This window comes from Gymnodraco acuticeps, unplaced genomic scaffold (assembly GCF_902827175.1).
Source record: "Gymnodraco acuticeps unplaced genomic scaffold, fGymAcu1.1, whole genome shotgun sequence".
NCBI classification, from domain to species: domain Eukaryota; kingdom Metazoa; phylum Chordata; class Actinopteri; order Perciformes; family Bathydraconidae; genus Gymnodraco; species Gymnodraco acuticeps.
This window is the reverse complement of record NW_022990484.1, coordinates 2,345,026-2,366,398: the sequence shown is the minus strand read 5'-3', so window position 1 is coordinate 2,366,398 and position 21,373 is coordinate 2,345,026. Positions and strand designations below refer to the sequence as shown.

The following is a 21,373-nucleotide window of genomic DNA, read 5'->3' as shown; positions in this document are numbered from 1 at the left end:
GCTGACGGGACCAAATGCAGCGGAATAGCACAACGCAGAGGAACAGCGATCGTGCATCTGCTAGACCGGTGGTTCCCAACCTTTTTTCCCAAGAGCCCCCCCAAATGACTCCTGTTGGAAGTTGCGCCCCCCCCCCACACACACACAAGGGGGGGGGGGTGCGCAACAGCGGTAATTAAAGTTTAAAAGTCTCAAAAATGCTACAACTACTGTCACAAACTGGATGAATGTGAAGTATTTTGTTAAAGGAGGATGAAAGCGTAATTAAGGAGCACTATTGGACTGACTTTGATGGTTATTGGACTCAGGATTAATTTATTTGGATTCCCGCTGTATGAAGAAATGAAATGACGGCGCAAGTGGAAACAATTCACAAAGGGATTAAACTGTTGCTCAAAGTAAGCCCGATTTTGCCGATGTGTTTATGTGGATTCAAAAGTCGTAAATAATCTACAAAATGGAGGAGACCGATCTGATCGGAGCAACTATGACAAATAATCCAACTGAAACCGGCATGGACAATGACTATGTTTTAAAAATGCGTTTATCCAGACAAGCCTGGTTTTGACACTTTATGGGCAGAAGAAACATTTATATTAAAGAAAGAATTATAAATGTCTGTCTTTTTATGCCTTTAATACTAACTTGAATTTGTATTCAAATTAATTAGTCAATTATTTTTTATATTTTATTGTAATGTAGAGACAAGGCTTTTAGTGGCAATCATGTATTGCCTTACAATTATATGTACAAAAAAAAAGTATAAATATGATATTTGGTTGGGAACCACTGTGGTAGACGACACTGGACGACAGCACAGAGCACAGCTACGGGATGCACTGTACATACCTTCATACCCACATGACATCTTCTCTGTGGCAAGAGCGGCAAATGGAGGAGCGACAATCACCTTCAAGAAAGGAGAAAGCCACATGGTTACCAAGGACAGCAGGTTTGACATCCACGAGAGTGGACATTTGTATTACTTGCCAACTGTTAAAGAAAATGTCGATAAATGTAAAGGGTGTCATGATATGCAAACTTGGCATGACATGTTGGGTCATTGCAACTATGAAGATGTACAGAAATTACAAAGTGTAGTGACAGGCATGGAGATAAAAGGAACAGCAGTTAAGCCTAGTCAGTTATGTGAAGTGTATTCACACAGACTAGAAATAGGGAGCCAGACAGAAAGGCTGAGAAACCCTTAGAGCTAGTACATACTGATTTAACTGGTCCCATGTCAACACTGAGCAGAGAAGGCCACAGATATGCACAGTCATTTACAGATGACTATTCAGGCACCGTGATGGTATATTTTCTGAAGTCAAAAAGTGATACAGTGCAAGCCACAGAAAGGTTCTTGGCAGACATAGCACCATATGGAGAAGTCAAGTGTATTCGTTCAGACAACGGCACTGAGTTTACAAGCCGCGACTTTCAGGCACTCTTAACTAAAAATAGGATTAGACACGAAACGTCTGCACCCTATTCACCACACCAAAATGGTACAGCAGAGAGAAGCTGGTGAACTCTCTATGATATGAGCAGATGCCTACTGATAGAGAGTGGGTTACCAGACAAGCTATGGAACTACGCTATGCAGACTGCAGCTTTTGTAAGAAACAGGTGCTACTGCAGGCGCACAAAGAAAACGACATACGAGTTGTTCACAGGCAAAGAACCAAATGTATCCAAACTGCAAACATTTGGTACAACATGTTTTGCTTACAAACAAGAAAAAGGGAAGCTAGACTCTAGATGTGAGCAAGGGGTTTTCATTGGATATGATAAAAACAGCCCAGCTTATCAGGTGTATTACCCAGAAACAGAGAAGGTGCAAAAGCACAGGTTGGTGAAATTCACAACTAAAAGCGCAAAAGAAAAGGAAACACAAACATCTGAATCACACATAGAATGTGGTCATGAGGATGCACACTCCAGGGCCGTAGGCAATGATATAAATGTGGAAAATGTATCAAGTCATGGTATTCAGATTTGTGTGCCTGAGACTTTACTTGAAGAGACTGAATGTACACAGCCGAGTAAAGCCACAGAGACTGTAACCATTACATTACATTACATTGCATTTAGCTGACGCTTTTGTCCAAAGCGACTTACAATAAGTACATTCGACCAGGAAGACACAACTTTGAAGAAAACAGAATCATATAAGTATATCAGGTTTCATAGAGACAAACATTTCAAGTGCTACTCAACTGGCTTTAGGTAATCCAGTCCTTTATTGGTATAAAAGTGCTTCGTTAATCGTTCTAACGCTCGAAGTGGAGTCGAAAGAGATGAGTTTTCAGTTTGCGCCGGAAGATGTGCAAGCTATCTGCCGTCCTGATGTCAATGGGGAGCTCATTCCACCATCTTGGAGCCAGGATAGCAAACCCACGTGTTTTCGCCGATGGGAACTTGGGTCCCCCTCGCAGCGAGGGCGCAACGAGTCGTTTGGCTGATGCAGAGCGTAGTGCACGCGCTGGGGTGTACGGTTTAACCATGTCCTGGATGTAGGAAGGGCCAGATCCATTCGCAGCACGGTAAGCAAGTACCAGTGTCTTGAAGTGGATTCTAGCAGTTACCGGAAGTCAGTGAAGGGAGCGGAGGAGCGGAGTGGTGTGGGAGAATTTAGGAAGGTTGAAAACCAGACGAGCCGCTGCATTCTGGATGAGCTGCAGAGGTCGGATGGCACATGCAGGTAGACCAGCCAGGAGGGAGTTGCAGTAGTCTAGGCGTGAGATGACGAGAGCCTGGACCAGAACCTGAGTCAGCTGGGGACGTATCTTCCTGATGTTGTAAAGCGTGTATCTGCAGCAGCGGGTTGTAGCAGCGATGTTTGCAGTGAAGGACAGGTTGTTATCTAGGGTCACACCCAGATTCCTTGCAGTCTGAGTCGGGGAAACAACTGAGGTGCCGATGTTGATTGTCAGGTCAAGAGTTGGACAATCTTTTCCCGGGAGGAAGAGCAGCTCAGTCTTGTCAAGGTTGAGCTTGAGGTGGTGAGCAGACATCCACTGAGAGATGTCAGCTAGACAAGCAGAGATGCGTGCGACGACCTGGGTCTCTGAGCGGGGAAAGGACAGAATTAATTGGGTGTCGTCAGCGTAGCAGTGGTAAGAAAAACCATGCGGGCTAATGACTGATCCGAGCGAGTTTGTGTACAAGGAGAAGAGGAGGGGACCAAGAACAGAGCCCTGAGGGACCCCCGTAGTTAATTGACAAGGGTCGGACTCAGACCCTCTCCAAGTCACCCTGTAGGTACGGTCTTTCAGGTATGAGGTGAGGAGGGAAAGTGCAGAGCCTGAAACTCCAAGTTTTTGGAGAGTGCGAAGGAGGATCTGATGATTCACCGTGTCGAATGCAGCAGACAGGTCCAACAGGATGATGACAGAGGAGAGGGATGCAGTTTTGGCAGTGTGCAGTTCCTCCGTGACAGCAATGAGAGCAGTTTCTGTGGAGTGACCTGCCTTGAAACCAGACTGGTGCGGATCCAGAAGGTTGTTCTGATTGAGATAACAGGAGAGTTGTTTAAAGACAGCGCGTTCAAGTGATTTAGACAGGAACGGGAGGAGAGAGACAGGCCTGTAGTTTATAACATCAGACGGGTTGAGAGTGGGTTTCTTTAGGAGAGGGTTTACTCTTGCCTCCTTGAGACTGTTTGGAAAGTGACCAGAAGTTAGAGAAGTGTTGATGAAATGGGTGAGAAACGGTAGAATATCAGGAGCGATAGTCTGAAGGAGGTTTGAAGGGATAGGGTCCAGAGGACAGGTGGTAGGGCGGGCAGAGGTAATGAGGGTAAGAACCTCACTTGGAGAGAGAGGGGAAAAGGAGGTTAGTGTGTTGGTGGAAGGAAGGTCTGGTGACCCAGCGGTGAGTAAAGGTGAGTCAGAAAAAGAAGAGCGAATATCATTAACCTTTTTTTCAAAGTGGGTAACAAAGTCGCTTGACAGAAGTGAGGAGGGGGGAGGAGCTTTTGGAGGGTCCAAGAGGGTGGAGAAGATGGAAAATAGTTTTTTAGGATTGGAATAGGAAGATTGGATCTTATCTTGAAAGAAAGTGCTTTTTGCCTGAGAGATCGAAGCAGAGAAAGAGGAGAGGAGAGCTTGATAGGTTAGGAGGTCGTCACGGTGTTTGGATTTCCACCATTTCCGCTCTGCTGCCCTAAGGACGGTTCTATTAGCACGCAGTGCATCATTTAGCCAGGGAGCCGGAGGGGACTGACGAGCCTGCCGAGATGTCAGAGGACAGAGCGAGTCCAGAGTGGATGAGAGAGTAGAGAGGAGAGTTTCTGCAGCAGAGTTTGGAGGCAGTAGTTGGAACGAATCAGAGGAAGGGAGGGCTGAGAGCACCGACGAGGCAAAGGTAGAGGGAGAGAGGGAGCGAAGGTTACGGCGGACAAGTGTAGGATGGGAAGAGATTAGTTTGTTATGTTTGGAAAGGGATAGAGAGAATGAAATGAAGAAGTGATCGGATGTGTGGAGCGGGTTTACAGAGAGGTTAGAAGTAGCGCAGTTCCTTGAGAATATGAGATCAAGGACATTGCCAGCTTTATGAGTCGGTGGGGACGGAGAGAGTGAGAAAGCAAAGGCGGTTAACAGAGATGTTAGTTCGTCTATCTTCCCCATCTGGAGGTTGAAGTCTCCGAGAAGTACAGCGGGAGGGCCAGTTTCAGGGATGTGTGAGAGGAGATGATCTAATTCCTCCAAGAAGTCCCCCAAGGCGCCTGGTGGACGGTAGAGAACAACAATGGTTAACTGTATAGGATGGGTTACTGTGACGGCATGGAACTCAAAGGTGGAAGGAGTAAAGTTAGGTAGCTTGAAGAGGGAAAAGCTCCATTTGGGAGAGAGCAGGAGACCAGTGCCACCTCCTCTGCCAGTGGGTCTGGGTGTATGGGAGAAGGAATATGCAGTGGAGAGAGCTGCTGGGGTGGATGTGTTGGATGGAGTAATCCAGGTCTCAGTGAGAGCAAGGAAATCCAGAGACTGCAGGGAGGTGTAGCCAGAGATGAAGTCAGCCTTAGGAACAGCTGACTGGCAGTTCCACAGGCCACCTGAAACTAGATGTTGGATCTCAGTGGAGCACGTGGGATAGACGAGAGCAGGCCGGTTATATTGATTACGAGATACACGGGGCCAGTGATAATTGCGAGAAGACACATGAACAGGAATGGAGAAAATACACATGATTATAGCATGAGGGGCTAAACAACAAAAGTAAAAATTAAAAACGCCAACGATACTTAGCTCAATCAAAGTAGGATTTGCCTCCTCTTTGCCTCCCTCGTGACTCCTGTAGGACTCTAATGTCTTTGTCAGTCTTAGCCTGTCTGCCGCTGAAGCTGACGCTCCAGGAAAGAGCTACCCGAAATGGACGCCTGATAACCAAAAGGTATCCACAGATAAACAAAAGGAGACCAACTCATCTACAGGATTTTGAGACTGAGGATACAGAGGACAAAGCACAAACATGCATGGACTTTTGCTACAGAGCAGTCTGTGATATCCCTCAAACCTACAATGATGCCATAGTGTCAGCAAAGTCAAGGCAGTGGAAGAATGCCATGGACGAGGAGAAACGATCTCTGGAAGAGAACGAGACCTTCCACCTCACCAAGTTGCCACCAGGTAAAAAGGCAGTGGGGGGAAGATGGGCCTATGCACTCAAAAGTGACATTGATGGATCAGATAAATGCAAGGCAAGTTTTGTAGAAAAAGGCTACAGTCAAAAACCAGGAACAGACTACAAAGTGTTAGGATCTGTCTGTGTTGGTGTTTTTCTTGTCTTTTTCTATCTTTGGGTTTCCTGTTTTATTTTGTAAAGTGTTCACCCCCGTTTCCTTTCTGTCTGTTTCCCTCCCCGATTACCCAATTGTGTTCACCTGGTACCTCTGTGTTTTCTCCTCCCTCCTCACCTGTCTCGTGTTTATGTGATTAGTCCTGGGTGTATTTAAGTTCTGGGTTTTCTGTCTCTCTTTGTCGGGTTGTCTTTTGTCATGACTAGTTCGTCGGTGAGTGTTCTGTTCTGTCTGTTATCACCTAGCCTTGAAATAAAGGAACTTTCACTTTAATCTGCATTTGGGTCCCACCTGCTTCACACACCGTGACAGTACAACCCGACCAAACAAATGGACCCAGCAGATGATCCATGGGAGGTAGAATTACAGCATTTTACCTTCTATCTGGCTTGCTGCTTCGATTGGTGGAAGGAAGCGTCCAGTGTTCGGCAGAAGAGGGCCGCTCTGGTAGAGGCGCACCGGTTGGCAGCAGAGAAACTATGTTTTGTTGAGTTCTTACCCGACTGGATTTTGGACTTCCTTGAAACATGGGATTCCCGGCCTGCTAGCCCCAGGCATGCTAACTCCATTTCTCCCAATTCCCAACCTGGCACCATACGCCTTGGTGGGTTCCGCCTGAAGTCAACCCGTGCTTCTGCCCCAGTTCCTGCTCCTGTCCAGGAGTCGTATTCCGGAACTCGTCAGGCTTATGGAGGTCCACGGAGTATTCAGGAGGCTGCTAAGAGGAGTCGTCGCAGGGCCAGGCTGGCAGCCCGAGCCCCAGCGGCCGTTGTTCCGGCTCCAGTGCAGGCCCCAGCAGCCATGTTTCCGGCTCCAAAACCAGCCCACACAGCCATGATCCAGGCTCCAGTACAGGCCCCAACAGCCATGGTCCCTGCACCAGAGCTGGCCCATACAGCCATGGTTCCGGCCCCAGTTCCAGCCATGGTTCCGGCTCAAGTACCGGCTCCAGCAGTCATGGTCCCGACTCCAGCACCTCGTCTCCTGCTGGCTCCCCAGCCGACGCCAGCTCCCCGAGTCTTGTCGGCGTACCGGCCGACTCCAGCACCTCGTCTCCTGTTGGCTCTCCAGCCAACACCAGCTCCCCGAGTCTTGTCGGTGTACCGGCCGACTCCAGCACCTCGTCTCCTGCTGGCTCCCCAGACGACGCCAGCTCCCCGTGTCCTGTCGGCGTACCGACCGACACAAGTTCCCTCTCAAGTCCCCTCTCAAGTTCCTACCCGAGTCCCCTCTCCAGTTCCTACCCGAGTCCCCTCTCCAGTTCCTACCCGAGTCCCCTCTCCAGTTCCTACCCGAGTTCCCTCTCGGGTCCCCTCTCGAGTCCCTTCTCGAGTTCCCTCTCGAGATTCCTCTCGAGTCCCTTCTCGAGTTCCCTCTCGAGATTCCTCTCGAGTTCCCTCTCGAGATTCCTCTCCAGTCAACTCTCAAGTTTCCTCTCGAGTCCCATCTCGAGTCACCTCTCGAGTCACCTCTCGAGTTCCCTCTCGAGTCACCTCTCAAGTCCCCTCTCGAGTCACCTCTCGAGTTCCATCTCTAGTCTCTTCTCGAGTCACCTCTCGAGTTCCATCTCTAGTCCCTTCTCAAGTCCCTCCTCTAGTCACTTCTCTAGTCCCCTCTCTGGTCCCTTCCCGAGTCCCTCCTCTAGTCCCATCTCTAGTCCCTACTCAAGTCAATTCTCTAGTCCCTCCTCTAGTCCCCTCTCCAGTCCCCTCCTCTAGTCCCTCCTCTAGTCCCTACTTTAGTCCCTCCTCTAGTCCCTCTTCGAGTCCCCTCTCTAGTTCCCCTCTCGAGTTCCCTCTCGAGTTCCCTTCTCTAGTCCTTTCCCTAGTCCCTCCTCTAGTCCCCTCTCCAGTTCCCTCTCCAGTTCCCTCTCGAGTCCCCTCTCCAGTTCCCTCTCGAGTCCCCTCTCCAGTCCCCTCTCCAGTTCCCTCTCCAGTTCCCTCCTTTAGTCCCCTCTCTAGTCCCTCTTCGAGTCCCCTCTCTAGTTCCCCTCGCGAGTTCCCTCTCGAGTTCCCTTCTCTAGTTCCTCCTCTAGTCCCTCCTCTAGTCTCTCCTCTAGTCCCCTCTCTAGTTCCCCTCTCGAGTCTCCTCTCGAGTCCCCTCTCGAGTCACGTCTCAAGTCCCTACCCAATGTCCTGGTCCGTTGGAGGTTCCGCTGGGGGTCCTGCCAACTCCATGTCCTGTCCCGTTGGAGGTCCCGTCGACTACTCCTCTGCCGGGGGTCCTACCAATCGTATGTCTGTCCCGTTGGCGGTCCCGCCGTCTACTCTCCTGCCGGGGGTCCTGCCAGCTCCTTGTCCTGTCATGTTGGAGGTCCCGCCGACTACTCTCCTGCCGGGGGTCCTGCCAACCCTTTGTCCTGTCCCGTTGGAGGTCCCGCCGTCTACTCTCCTGCCGGGGGTCCTGCCAACCCATTGTCCTGTCCCGTTGGAGGGCCCGCCGTCTACTCTCCTGCCGGGGGTCCTGCCAACCCTTTGTCCTGTCTCGTTGGAGGTCCCGCCGTCTACTCTCCTGCCGGGGGTCCTGCCAACCCTTTGTCCTGTGCCGTTGGAGGCCCCGCCGACTACTCTCCTGCCGGGGGTCCTGCCAACCCTTTGTCCTGTCCCCTTGGAGGTCCCGCCGTCTACTCTCCTGCCGGGGGTCCTGCCAGCTCCTTGTCCTGTCTCGTTGGAGGTCCCACCGACTACTCTCCTGCCGGGGGTCCTGCCAACCCTTTGTCCTGTGCTGTTGGAGGCCCCGCCGACTACTCTCCTGCCGGGGGTCCTGCCAGCCCTTTGTCCTGTGGCATTGGAGGCCCCGCCGACTACTCTCCTGCCGGGGGTCCTACCAACTCCTTGTCCTGTTCCGTTGGAGGCCCCGCCATCCTCTGTCTCGCCGGGGGTGCTGCCAATCCCGTGTCCTGGTCCTCTTCCATGGGGGATCCTGCCGAGGCCTGTCCCACCAGCTCCGGTTCCTGTCCGGCCGACACCGGGTCCTGCCCGGCCTCCGGCGCTGGCCCGTCAGCGCCTTCCTGCCCGGCCTCCGGAGCTCTCTGGTCTTCGCCCTCGAGCCCGGCCCCCTGAGAGCCGTGGTCTTCGCCCTCGATCCCGGTCCTCTGTGAGCCGTGGTCTTCGCCCGCGATCCCGGCCCTCTGTGAGCCGTGGTCTTCGCCTGCGATCCCGGGCCCTCTGTGAGCCGTGGTCTTCGCCCGCGATCCCGGCCCCCTGACTCTTCCTGCCGCTGCCCTCGTCCTCGAGCCCGGCCCCCTGACTCTTCCTGCCGCGGCCTTTGCCCTCGAGCCCGGCCCCCTGACTTTCCCGGCCGCGGTCCTCGCCCTCATGCTCGGCCCCCTGAGTTCGCCCGCGATGGCCTTCGCCCCTCCATAACCCCCACCTTGAACTCTGCCTTGCCCCCGGGCCGTCCGCCCGAATACCCCTTTTTGAACTCTGCCTTGCCCCCGGGCCGTCCGCCCGAGAACCCCTCCTTGAACTCTGCCTTGCCCACGGGCCGTCCGCCCGAGATGCCTTCCTGGTCCTCTGCTGTGCTCCTGGGCGGTCATCTCAGTCCCGTCCTCCAGACCCCCCTCCACCCACCCTGGTGGCTTATTGATGCGATTTCTCCTCCCTCCTCACCTGTCTCGTGTTTATGTGATTAGTCCTGGGTGTATTTAAGTTCTGGGTTTTCTGTCTCTCTTTGTCGGGTTGTCTTTTGTCATGACTAGTTCGTCGGTGAGTGTTTTGTTCTGTCTGTTATCACCTAGCCTTGAAATAAAGGAACTTTCACTTTAATCTGCATTTGGGTCCTACCTGCTTCACACACCGTGACACAAAGAGACATTTTCTCCCACAGCTGATATGACAAGTGTAAGACAGCCTATTTCCATGCACCCATTGATTGTGAAATCTATATGGAGCAACCAGAAGGCTATGAAGAAAAGTCAATAACTGGGGAAAACCTAGTTTGTAAGTTGCAAAAGTCTCTCTATGGCCTTAAGCAATCAGGTAGAAACTGGAATGCTATGTTACACACATGTCTGAGTGAGAACGGTTTCATACAGAATCCAGCTGATCATTGTGTGTATACAGGAGAGAAACATGATGAAAAGGTAATCATGATTGTATGGGTTGACGATCTGATCATCGTTACTAAAAAAAAAGTAATATATTACATATTACATATTACTTTAAAAAAAAGTAATATATTTCGTTACTCTCGACATAAAGTAACTCGTTACTTTACTCGTTACTTTACTCGCAGGGCCGGCCCGCCCCTCCACAGGCAGATCACGCAGACTGCGGCGCACCTACAGTGTGCGCGCCACAGTTTTGCCTCTGCGAGACTCCACTTGCACCCCCAATTACTATTGCATTAAGGAAGACATAACACAAGTCTTCTTTTTATATGCTCTAAAATAGGCTACCAGCCTACCACAACAAACTAACAGTCTGTGAAACGTCAAGACACTAATTAATGAAACCAGTTCAAGACGCATTATTCTTATCATTCTTTATGAGCGCATAACGGTAAGGTATCTAATTACTTATTTATTTAGTATTCCATAACTTAGTAACAGAGATGGTCAAACTAAAGTGGTAGAGACAGAATTCCTACAATGAAGCGGGGCATTGAACTGTTCACCCGTGAGAGGGCGATCAACAAAAGAGAGCGAGCGGCCCCGTTGAGGGAGTTTACAGATGAAAAGACTCATCCATGTTTATGCAGCACTGCACGTGGAGATGTGGTCTCGCAAGTCGCGCATATTACATAGGCCTACAGGTATATAAACCTGCGGCGGAAACCCCTCTATTCTGTCAGTGAGTGTAATTATTTTATAAAAGTAACGAAGTAACGCGTGTAAGGGCAATGTTAGTAACTGTAGTGTGATTACTAAATCATAAAAGTAACGCGTTGCACTGCTTCGTTACCGACCAAAGTAATATTATTACAGTAACTTACTTTGTAACGCGTTACACCCTATTGTTACACCCAACTCTGATAGACACATACCAGTATGTACAAACAAAGGTGTACGGGGACAACCAAGGTACTATAGCCCTTGCCAAAAACCCAGTAAATAGGCAAAGGAGCAAACACATTGATATTAAGTACCATTTCATTAGGGACACTGTAAATAACGGAAAGTCTACTTTGGAGTAGGCCTACTGCCCTACTGAGTTAATGATTGCTGATAATAATAATAATAATGCATTTTATTTATATAGCGCTTTTCACAACTCAAAGACGTCATGACCAAGCCAGCTACAAAGCTACAGCTAAAGAGGTTTGCTCAAGACATGTTTGGCACTTAAAAGTGCACGAGTGTATTCACATTGTTAAGGCAAAAGAGAAGCCTTATTATATTGTTTTGATGTAACCAATAGAGTTAAGGTTGAGTGGGAGTGTTAAGTATTACTTTGTTATAACCCTTACTCCATGTTTAATGGTATAGGCCTATGTCCCATTGTGACGCCATGAGCAAGCGCCGAGCGCTATATGTTTTGTTTTGATTACGCAGCACTGCCATGCTGCCATGCGGAACAATCTATTTGACACAGCTGAAGTTCTGGCCTTCCTTTAAAACTAACTAATTTAATACAAATCACAGTTGTATTACACACAATGCACTGTTTTTGAGGGGAACAAATCGTAAGTAATGTAATTTTTACATTCTGACGAAAAATAAAAATTATTATGAATACAAATTAAATAAAAGAAGCCTCCCGTGAGATACTACAAGCTATAAAGTAGATTTTAAAAACGTTTTATAGAATAAAAGCTCACTGCGGGACGTTGTAGAAATGCGTGTGTGCACCACGACAAAAGAGCCTCATTCACTTTACGGTTTTTTGCGTGGTGCCGAAACCTAAATGTAGCAGAATGCGTGACTCCGCCATGCAATAGACCTATCGCTAAGCCACGCCCCCTTTGAAAACTCGGACAAACAAAGCCGACCGTGAATGACTCTTGACAATGGCCGCGGGGGGAGTTCAAGTTAAAATAACATTAAAATAGAAGCAAGAGCTAATAAAAGCAACAGCAGATGAAAGTTAACAGTTAAAAGCAAGAGTAAAAAGGTAGCCATGTATTTCTTTACATAAAATATCTAATCTTGTTGCCTGTCGTGTGTAGTGGTGACTGTTGTGTAACCATTGAAATGATAATATGATGTTGAATGTTAGCAGTGGTGGTCACTACATTAAATCTATAACTATAACTGTCCTTGTTGGTCATCATTTTCACTGTTATGCACCTGGCTGACTGTCTTTTCGGAGCAGCACACACGAGAGCCCGGATGGGATCTGATATTCCAGAGTTGGCTTCCCATCTCTGAAGTGCTTTGAGGTGAAAAGACAGTTAGCAAAAGTTAGCTAAAAACACCAGCTAACTAGCGAGGACGAAAAGTCAGACAGCAAACGTTGATGTTGATAACACTGTAGCTAGTTAGCTGGCTAACAAGTTGGCAGCTAACGTTAGCTAGCTGGGCTGGATATACGCTAGCTAGTTGGCAGTCAAAGTCAATCGTTAGCAAACTAATAGTTTGGTCTACGTTTCTAATACATACCGTCAAATATGATGTCTTTATGAATTGACCTTACCTTTGAGCAAACATAAGTGTCCTTGATAATTGTCTTCACATTCAGTTGTGTATGTGGTTGACGACACAGCATAATCCACCGCTTGCATTTGTCGAGTTTTCTTTTGGGCTTCGGAAAAGGTACGAAATATACTCCTCCATCCAGTCTTTCAGGGTACCTGGTGTCCGAAATTACAGGTACCCCACGCACAGCGTTTCACCATCAGATATTAGCTAGATAATAAACATAGAAACTGAACTCTTCACAGTGGTTTCGATCGGCTTTTCTGGTGATGTCCGAGTTTTCTGTCAGGAGGGATTTTCGCTGTGATATGATTGGACAAATTCTATTTGGGGCGTGGTTTAGCGATAGGTCTATTCGGTGTTAAGGAGTCGTGGTGGAGTCACGCATTCTGGTGAGATCCGGTTGACCTTGATTCTTCAAACTTAAAACATACAAGTTTTGTTGTATTTATTTAATGGATTTTAAGCGGGAAATGAAGAACAGTTATTGTGAAATGTAACGTGGTTATGGCCTTTTTGAGCATTTGGTCTGAAGAGAGAACGTCAGACTGAGAGGAAGACGTCAAAGGCCTAAACTACGCATCGTATCTTTATTTTATCCGGGTTAACCAACTTTATTAACTGATCAGCGGTCCTACACTGCTGATTATCAACTCGGTAAGTCAACTCATGCCTTTGTATTCTTAATGATAAGCCTGTTTTTAAACATGGACAAGAATACTGACAGCGTCATGTTTTACAAAAGAATATTCAACTTTAATATCAGACAAATACGTATTAACTTAACCACATAATCCAGGCTAAAATGCAGCAGCAAAGTGAAGGAAGCAACATTTCTGACTGTCTGTGCGAATTGGCCTATATGTTTAAGATGTCACCTTCCCAACTAAGGAGTGGATCTGTTTGTTTTAAAAAGATTTGCCCGTTTTCTGTGTTGTTTTAAACGTGTGTCACAGTGGATACCGTGTCTGCAAACCAAATCTACAAGGGTACAAATAAAATAACCTTTTTATAAACGTTTTCTTCCTCTTACTCACAGAAAAGTAGGCTATAACATGACCTGTTTTGATTAGGTTGTGATTTTTCTTTTTTTGCATGTACTGCCCTTATCTTTTAACTTAAATAATATTAGTTTTGTTGCATTTTTTGCAGAAAATAAAGTCCACTGATTCCTCCTTGTGAAGATGAGAGCCATGCCTCAGCACATTCCAGCACCTCCAGCAGCCATATTACGTAAGAGCTCCAACAGTAGTTGATAAGTCATTGAAGAAGAGAGTTGTTGAAAAGTTATGCCCACATGTCTTCATATTGTCTGTCTTTCCTCAGTTTGGGCCCAGTTTTTGATCGGCATCATGCCCATTGCTCAAATAGTGGGTAAGCAAATCAAAGCATCTTTTGAAATCTCAGACAATCAGAGCTATTGCTATCAAAACATGATGAACAATGGTCATTAAAAGACAGGGCAGGTGAAGTGATACACCTTGTCTCCCACAGGAGCAATGTACCACTCCCCAGGGCAGCTCTATATTCCCATCTATGTGTGGGCGATGGTTGCCGTTTCCCTGCTGCTGGCCGTGGTCTCCGTCCTGCCCTGCTTCGCCCGCTTCAGGAACCACGTGACCTGGAAGTGCTTAGTCTCTCCACTCTTCTTCTGCTGGTTCATCGTCGGTAAGATAAAAGACTGAATTGGTGTCTAACAGGAGTATAATCAATGTACAAACTTACACAAGCAGCTAAAGGTTCCATTATCTATATTTTAGATTCAAATGGATGCAATTTCAACTGGAAATCGGTTTACTTCTTTGGAAAGTATTCATCTCTTTGGCTTCTTTTTCTCTAGGTAACGTCTGGATGGCATCTATCCGTAACCCTGACTACAAGGCACTATCCAGCATGGATACCTACTGGAACAACACCCTGGACCTGTTTGCCTCGTGGACCACCAAGCTGTTCTGCATCCTTTTAGTTTGCAACCTTTTCTGTCTCTTGATTTTTTCTTAACTCCCCTCAAGCAATCCTGTTTTATTACCATGGTTTGACTTTTCAAATAGTATTTAATTATCTGACTAAATGTTTGGATACAAATTTTATTCTCTTATAAATATGTTACCAAGTCACAAAAGCTTAGGTATCAGCAACAATAACACATCTGTAAAAATACTGAAAAGCCTTCAGTCAGTGGTCCAGATTGCTTCTATTCAAATTAAAGTACACGTACAATCTGTTTGTAACTTACATATATCAATATTCCAATTACTTGTTTATAGACTATTCTGCACTATTTCTATTATATTCTATTTTATTGTGTTTTACTGTTGGAGGACCTAAGAATGTAATTGTCATAACTACACTGTAGCTATGTACAAAGGACAATAAAACTCTTGAACCTTGAAATACATTTCTGAGAGTTTCACTTATTTACATTTTTTTTCACACACTGCAATAACTTCAACACGCCACTAGATGTCGGCCTAATGCTTTTACAGGAAATAATGCTCCCAACATTGAGACAAAATCTCTATTTGTGACCTCTTGTCCCCAGGTCATAGTTGTTTCTCTTGAAGGAGGCATTACTCTTTACAGGAAAACCAAGAAAGTGAGAAAAATGTATTTATTTATTGTCACATGTGAGACAAACAAATGTATGCTTTCAAATCAGGTCCAAACAACTCAATTTATCCCATTAGGTCTCGAGTATAACATCTACTCTTTGTTTGGTTAAATCAAATAGTATATTTTTGTTGTTTTACCACACGACGTTAACATAAGTCCTGAAATAGTCTGTGAGTTATCTATTTTTTACAATGTGAAAGTATATTTGAAATATCACTTAATTGCTATATTGCAGAGAGGTAATTGAGAAGAAAGAAAACACTCCTGTCTGTGAGTGATCATCAATGATTACGTTTACTGTTGTTGCAGGGAATTACATTAAAGGTCACCTATTATGCAAAATCCACTTTGTAATGTATTTTATACATCAACATGTGTCCCCTCTGTGGAAAGAGATTCTGAAAGTTTCAGGGAAAAATATTCTCTCTTTTTGTCCTGATCCATTTATATAAAAACCTGTCTGAAAATGAGCTGATCAGATTTTGGCCACTTTATGATGTCATAACGATATTTTGGCTTGTGTAACCATTAGCCAATCAGCAACCCCCCCACCTTATCACCTGAATCTCCTCCTGGAGCTCCATTGTGTTCTTTTTAACCAAATATCTCTCAGAGGGGTGTGGGGAGTGGCTCCTTATTTTCATCTAAAGTAACAGACAGAGAATCAGTACTTTTGAAACAGGGCTGAAACAGAGGGGATTATGGGATGCTACAATGATCTGTTTGTGTTTGGAGCCAAACACTTCAGAGACATGTTTTGTATATATCTGAGACGGTCAGTGAGACCTATAATATATTGATGAAAAACAGTATCATAGGGGACCTTTAACAAATTAGCATAAACAGTTTAAAAAAAAAAAATGTGTGGGAGCGTTTGTGTTCTTGTCAAAAAGAGGGTGTGGCAGTGAGAGTGGCATATAACATAAATTATATAATAATGTCTAAAATCATGAGCAGACTCTTGAAGAAGGCATTATTTTATTCAACAGAGGGTCTTTCTCAAAGTCAAGGAATTATCCTTAAATGGGTTCATTTAAAGGAAGCTACGTTCATCATTCAAGAGTTCACAGATAAATAAAGTTAGATCGGACTCAAAGAACTGGGGTGGTTTGTGTATTTAATGACATTAACATGTAATCATCTGTATGTTTTCATTTGTGTTTTATATACATTTTAACTGTGGGTTATTACTTCATGTATAAAGGAAAATACTAGAAACGAGATATAAAAATCACCTCAAGCACCAAAACTACATGATTCAGCGATGTGCATCTTTTATCCCAGAAATAATATAATTTACATACAAAATACAAAATATAACACTGATGCACATGTACTGTTTTATAATAACTGTTCATGCATCATGTAAAAAAATTGTTTCGGGTATAACTCATCATATTTTCACACAAGCTACATGTTTTCAGAGAGATAGTCAGGGCTGTCCATCTGATTGGTTGGATGAGCTGTGATGTCAGCAGGGTTTGCTCGCGAGGTTGGCCAATGCTCTGGCGTGGATGGGTTTATAGAGGAGGGTGAAGCTGGAGGGGCTGAGGAGGCCGCTGCCCTGTGCGTCCACTTTTCCCATCAACACGTAGTTCCGGCCTGAACAGGAGGAAATAATTGTCAGAATTTGTCACAAACCAGGTTATTCTCAGCCACATCACAATATTCCTCATTTTCTACGAATGCCATTTATGATTGGGATATATTGGCTAAGTAAAACATCACATTGTCTGCATAGAGTGAGACTTTGTGCTCTTTCATTTATAAGCCAAAATCATCATATTCCCCTTTAAGAGATTCAATATGTCAGCATTTACTTTATTTCATAACTTCATGCACTACAAGCTATATCCATATCTAAGTTTCTAATAGTTAAGCTGATTTTTTTAACTTCATTTGAAGAATTGGTGTCATTTATACTTGAATTGATATCCTTTTTTACAACATTAAGTACAGGTTATACATGGTTTAATGCACAGTCATTGATTTTGTATCCTCTGTATGACTTATAGGGCTAATGCAGAATCCTCATCAGTTGACTAGTCAAGTTTTACCATTTGATATCAACTTTGAATACCTGACGGTTGAGGGTCACATTATAGTCTGTAAAAATGTTGCTTGAGTGTGTGTTATATACACAAACAGACAGCATAGAAAGTACTATATGTAAATCTACTATACCTTTGAGGAGTCCGGGGCATCTCTTGCAGGTGGAGGTCAGTGTGACCGACATGAGGGGCCCTGATTTGGCGATGTTCAGGCGTCCTGCCTTATAGGCCTTGATTATGGACACCTCCACTGTCGATGAGCCCCTGGGACCAGCGGTCAAAGAAGTGATCTTACCCGTAATCACTAAAATAAGGCGAAATAAGAGAAAAATCCAAAAGAGAAAAGGCGTTTGTATGAGATTTGCTTTACAAAAGGCACACCCAAAACAATTATATTAGAATAAGTTATGCTTATGTTGTTGGGGATGTGAAGAATAGGGGGGCAGTTTATGTTGCTTACCAAAGTCATGAGGGCAGAAGCTGGATTGGAGAGTTCCTGTCCTCTTACAGGCTTGTGTACACAGTGGGTTCAGTGGTAAAGCTAAAGAAAACACACAAGTCAACAAACACAAGATACGCACATTCATTTGCTTCTCATTACAGGTGTGCATATATAGACTACATACATAAAAGCAGAGTGCAGATTGATATCTTAAACAATTACTTTCACTTACGTTTCTTGCTCACAGCAGGCTTCTTTGTTACTGTCTTGATAACTCGAGGTTTGGGCTTAGCTTTAGGCTTAATCTTGGGTTTGGCTGTTGGTTTAACTCCACCCTTAGGGGTTGGCTTTAATGGTTTTACTCTAGGTTTTAAGGTGGGTTTGGTCTTCAGTGTAGGCTTTCGTATGGGTTTAACCTTGATGCTTGGTTTGAGCCTTGGCTTAATAATCTTAGGCTTGGTTGTTGGTTTGGTTCCAGGTTTAGGTGCAGGCTTTTTCACAGGTGCTTTAGGTGTGGGTCTAGCTGGTTTGGGTTTAGCCGTGGGCTTGACTGCAGGCTTGATGGTAGGTTTACGTGACAGAGGTTTCAGCAGTTTCTTTACCAGTGGTCTTTTGCCTGGTTTTTGGGTGGGTTTAGTCCTGAGAGTGGGTCTAGGTTTAGGGGTTGGTTTGGTGGGTTTGCTTGGCGCCAAGACTGTTCGTTGTGCTGTTGATGTGGTCTGAGGGCGATGGATGAAGTCTCCCCCTGCGGTTGGTGTCCTCGACCCGCGGGGCACACTGGAGTAGTGGGCCAAGAAGCCATCTGAGGTCACACTGAGGTCAGAGACAAACTGGACCAGGAGCTCATTCCCCTTTGTCACTATTGTTCTGTATAAAGGATGAGGAAATAGAGACAGAAAACATGTAGGGACATGAGGAGGAATAGTAAAGGGGAAAGGCGTTAAAATACAGAAAGAATATTGGGTTCACTCTTCGAAAAAGCAACTTTAAGCATGTTTTTTGCCCCTTTAGACATCCAGTATTCTCACCCTGGATGCCTGTCTCCGCAGAACTTCCCAATTCGCCGCGTGTTATCCTTCTCTCCCCCGTTAAACAATGCCACATAGTCGTAGCGACAGTACGTGTCAGGCTCCAAGTCCAGCTTCACAAACTTCACCTCGATCACCTGGGGAAGAGATGGGAATAAACACAAAACATGCCAGTACAAACTATGAAATATATGACGGGGAATGGTTGATGTGACCTGGTTTATTTTCATGAATCCAGCACAGTGCAGACATACAGTAAGTAGTGGTGGTGTAGGAGGAGAAGGGGCTGAATTCTGAAATACAGAAAGGGCATTTACTCTCTCCCTCGCTCTCACTTCTTTCCCTCTTTCCTTGCGTTCAATCTCTTGGCACACGTGAACACACCTTCAGGCACTCAATGAAGTCTTTCATTTGAAATCCGTCATAAGACCGCTGTCACAGACCCCAAGGGACCTGGGGTTGAACATTTCCTTTTGATGGGCCCCTTTATTACTATTTGTATTTCTCCTTCCCTCCTTCATAACACACCTATGAAAATCACCTTACAAGACTTGTTCTTTTCCCTTTTGCAATAAGCTGCACGGCACCTTCGATGACCAGATTCAAACCTTCTGTACCCTAACAGCATTCAAAATTTGAGATGGCATATTGTGCTGTTAAGTCAGTTTTCCACTTTGAAGATGGAAGCTAGGAGACTAGACAAAATTAGCTAGCTAGCCTAAAAAATGTGTGTTTTAAGACATTTGCGCCTTTCCAACCATTAGCATTTGTTAGCTCGTTAGCTTGGCTGGCGTAGGGTCCGTTGATGGTTAGGGAACAATTACGCGTACATGCATTAAAACCCTCCCCACATTTAGGCTACTTCCATTTTTGTTTTGCTTACATTACTTGGTTCTACTGAGATGTGCCAGGAACAGCTGATGCCTGCTGGGTAATTAGAGTTGGGCCAGTTGGGCGTCTTGACAGAGCCCTGCGATTTCGTCAGACGTCCTCCACAGAACTGGTGTTCTTTGGGAATAAAGAAGAGGAAACGCTGATACACCACACTTTGACCTTTATCAAAAAGGGAATGAGGGTTTGTTTTTCACTGTGGTTCTGCATTTGGGGTAAAACAAACATATATACCTAAACTATGTGCAAAATGTTTTTATCTTAAAGATGTCATTTTTACAGATTTTTGTGATTTATTTATCCTAGAGCAGATTGTGTGGTGTTACGCGTCAACACCTTCCATATGTGGCTTCCCCGCGCTGAAGTAAGCAATAAAGCCTCTTCCTCCAGTCGATTCGTCGGACACCATATCCAACATCATGGTGTTGGAGGTGGAGATGACTGCGCCGGGCCTGAACGTCCCACAGAAACGACCCAGCTTTTGCACCAATCGGGTGTGACCATTGTAGACGTCCAGGTAGTCGTAGCGACAGGTGGGGTCGGCCTCCATGTCGAAGAGGCGGAAAGACAGCATGACGACATGACCCTCTGGAACCTGTAGGGAGCAACAGGAAACACTTTGAGGAAAGACCGCTAAGCTTTAGCTGCCGTCGTGATCACAATTTTTGTAAAGATAGGTTTTAGATTTAATAAACTCTTTTTCTTTTTGCAAGTTGCCAAATATACCAGTTATGTCAGACTGATTTTGAGGGAAATATGTAAAACGTAATGCACAAAACAAGATTAAAAAAAAAAAAAAATTGTGTAATTGAGCTGCTATAAAATGCTTGGAGTCATGATTTGAAATAGCTTGCTTATACATATTTCCACAAATTAATATTGAGTGTTTATACAAATTAATTTGAAATCCAATGTTTGACTTAACCTGTTAATTTATCTAGGTAACCAAATACAAACATTTTAAATTAAATTATTATCTGTGAAAAGGGCTAAAAGGGGATAGTTTGTTGTGGTCCTGCAGGTGTTGTTTCAGGTCATCAGTTTAATTAGTGAAAGTGACAACAGGTGTGTCTCATTAGGCACTCTCAGCAGTGAGTGACGGGCAATGTGTGATTATGGAAAAAGGGGCAAAACTGTTCATCTGTAAATGTCTTTCTGTTAAAGTTGTGAACCTAGTTGGTGTGTGTGTGGCCAAAGATACATTTAGTCTGCCAGCAGATATTAAGACATATGAAATTAATACTTTCTTTGTTAATAGGTACTACCAGAACGTTGTATCAGTCCAGCTTCCCCTACGTTTACCTTGGCAGATGGTATGTTCCAACTAAGATAAGGCAGGGGTGTCAAACTCAAGGCCCGGGGGCCAAATCTGGCCCGTGACTTCATTTTCTGTGGCCCCACAAGAGCTTGCAAAGAATATTATATGTTTATTATACGGTTACATGCCGCTTTACACAAGCACATTGCCCATAAACTACATGTCCCACAATGCATCTCCAAATTTGACTTTTTTTCTTCAAAATATTATTTTTTTCTCAGAATCTGCCTTTTTTTTCAAAATGTTACTCTTTTTCAAAATTTAATTTTTTTTCCAGAATTTGGCTTTTCTTTTTAAATCATTTTGTGACATTCTCACTGAAGAGACTTGCCCTAGACTTCTGCTTTCAGACGTAGTTAATTATGAAGTTATTACCCTATCCGATAATAATCCGATGCAGAGGCAATAATGTAATATAATACATTATTTTATATATATTAAAAATGTATACAGTATATGTATTTTTTTATATAGTCTTATATATAAAACTGGCCCTTTGAGTGCAACCATGATGCTAATGTGGCCCGAGATGAAATGTAGTTTGACAGAGTTTGGCAGTTTGCTGTTGGCCTTGCCCTTTGTGTGTTTGTTTGTTAAGCTTATTCTTCTAACTATAAAGCTGGGAAAGGGATTTAAATCAAATAGAACTA

The 21,373-nt window shown here is 45.0% G+C and overlaps 2 protein-coding genes across 3 annotated transcripts in view; one reads left to right on the top strand and one right to left on the bottom strand.

The window, feature by feature from the left end:
• Nucleotides 1-14,588, top strand: part of LOC117552748 (zinc finger protein 239-like) — a 44,684-nt gene extending 30,096 nt beyond the window's left edge. Inside the window, exons 1-5 of one of the 2 annotated variants that reach the window (XM_034226356.1) lie at nt 12,768-13,037; nt 13,533-13,613; nt 13,707-13,754; nt 13,875-14,048; nt 14,221-14,588. In XM_034226356.1, the coding sequence (XP_034082247.1) occupies nt 13,565-13,613; nt 13,707-13,754; nt 13,875-14,048; nt 14,221-14,381 (432 nt within the window). In that variant the 5' untranslated portion in view covers nt 12,768-13,037; nt 13,533-13,564 and the 3' untranslated portion in view covers nt 14,382-14,588. Of the gene's footprint in view, nt 1-12,767; nt 13,038-13,532; nt 13,614-13,706; nt 13,755-13,874; nt 14,049-14,220 lie in introns of those variants that run through there. The other variant, XM_034226355.1, reaches the window with a different exon arrangement.
• A 1,366-nt stretch (nt 14,589-15,954) lies between these two features.
• Nucleotides 15,955-21,373, bottom strand: part of pcolceb (procollagen C-endopeptidase enhancer b) — a 7,602-nt gene continuing 2,183 nt past the window's right edge. Inside the window, exons 3-9 of the mRNA XM_034226332.1 lie at nt 19,742-20,000; nt 19,398-19,522; nt 18,515-18,651; nt 17,719-18,353; nt 17,505-17,585; nt 17,178-17,348; nt 15,955-16,595 (exon numbers count right to left, since the gene is read on the bottom strand). Coding sequence (XP_034082223.1) covers nt 16,465-16,595; nt 17,178-17,348; nt 17,505-17,585; nt 17,719-18,353; nt 18,515-18,651; nt 19,398-19,522; nt 19,742-20,000 — 1,539 coding nt within the window. The 3' untranslated portion in view covers nt 15,955-16,464. The remainder of the gene's footprint in view (nt 16,596-17,177; nt 17,349-17,504; nt 17,586-17,718; nt 18,354-18,514; nt 18,652-19,397; nt 19,523-19,741; nt 20,001-21,373) is intronic.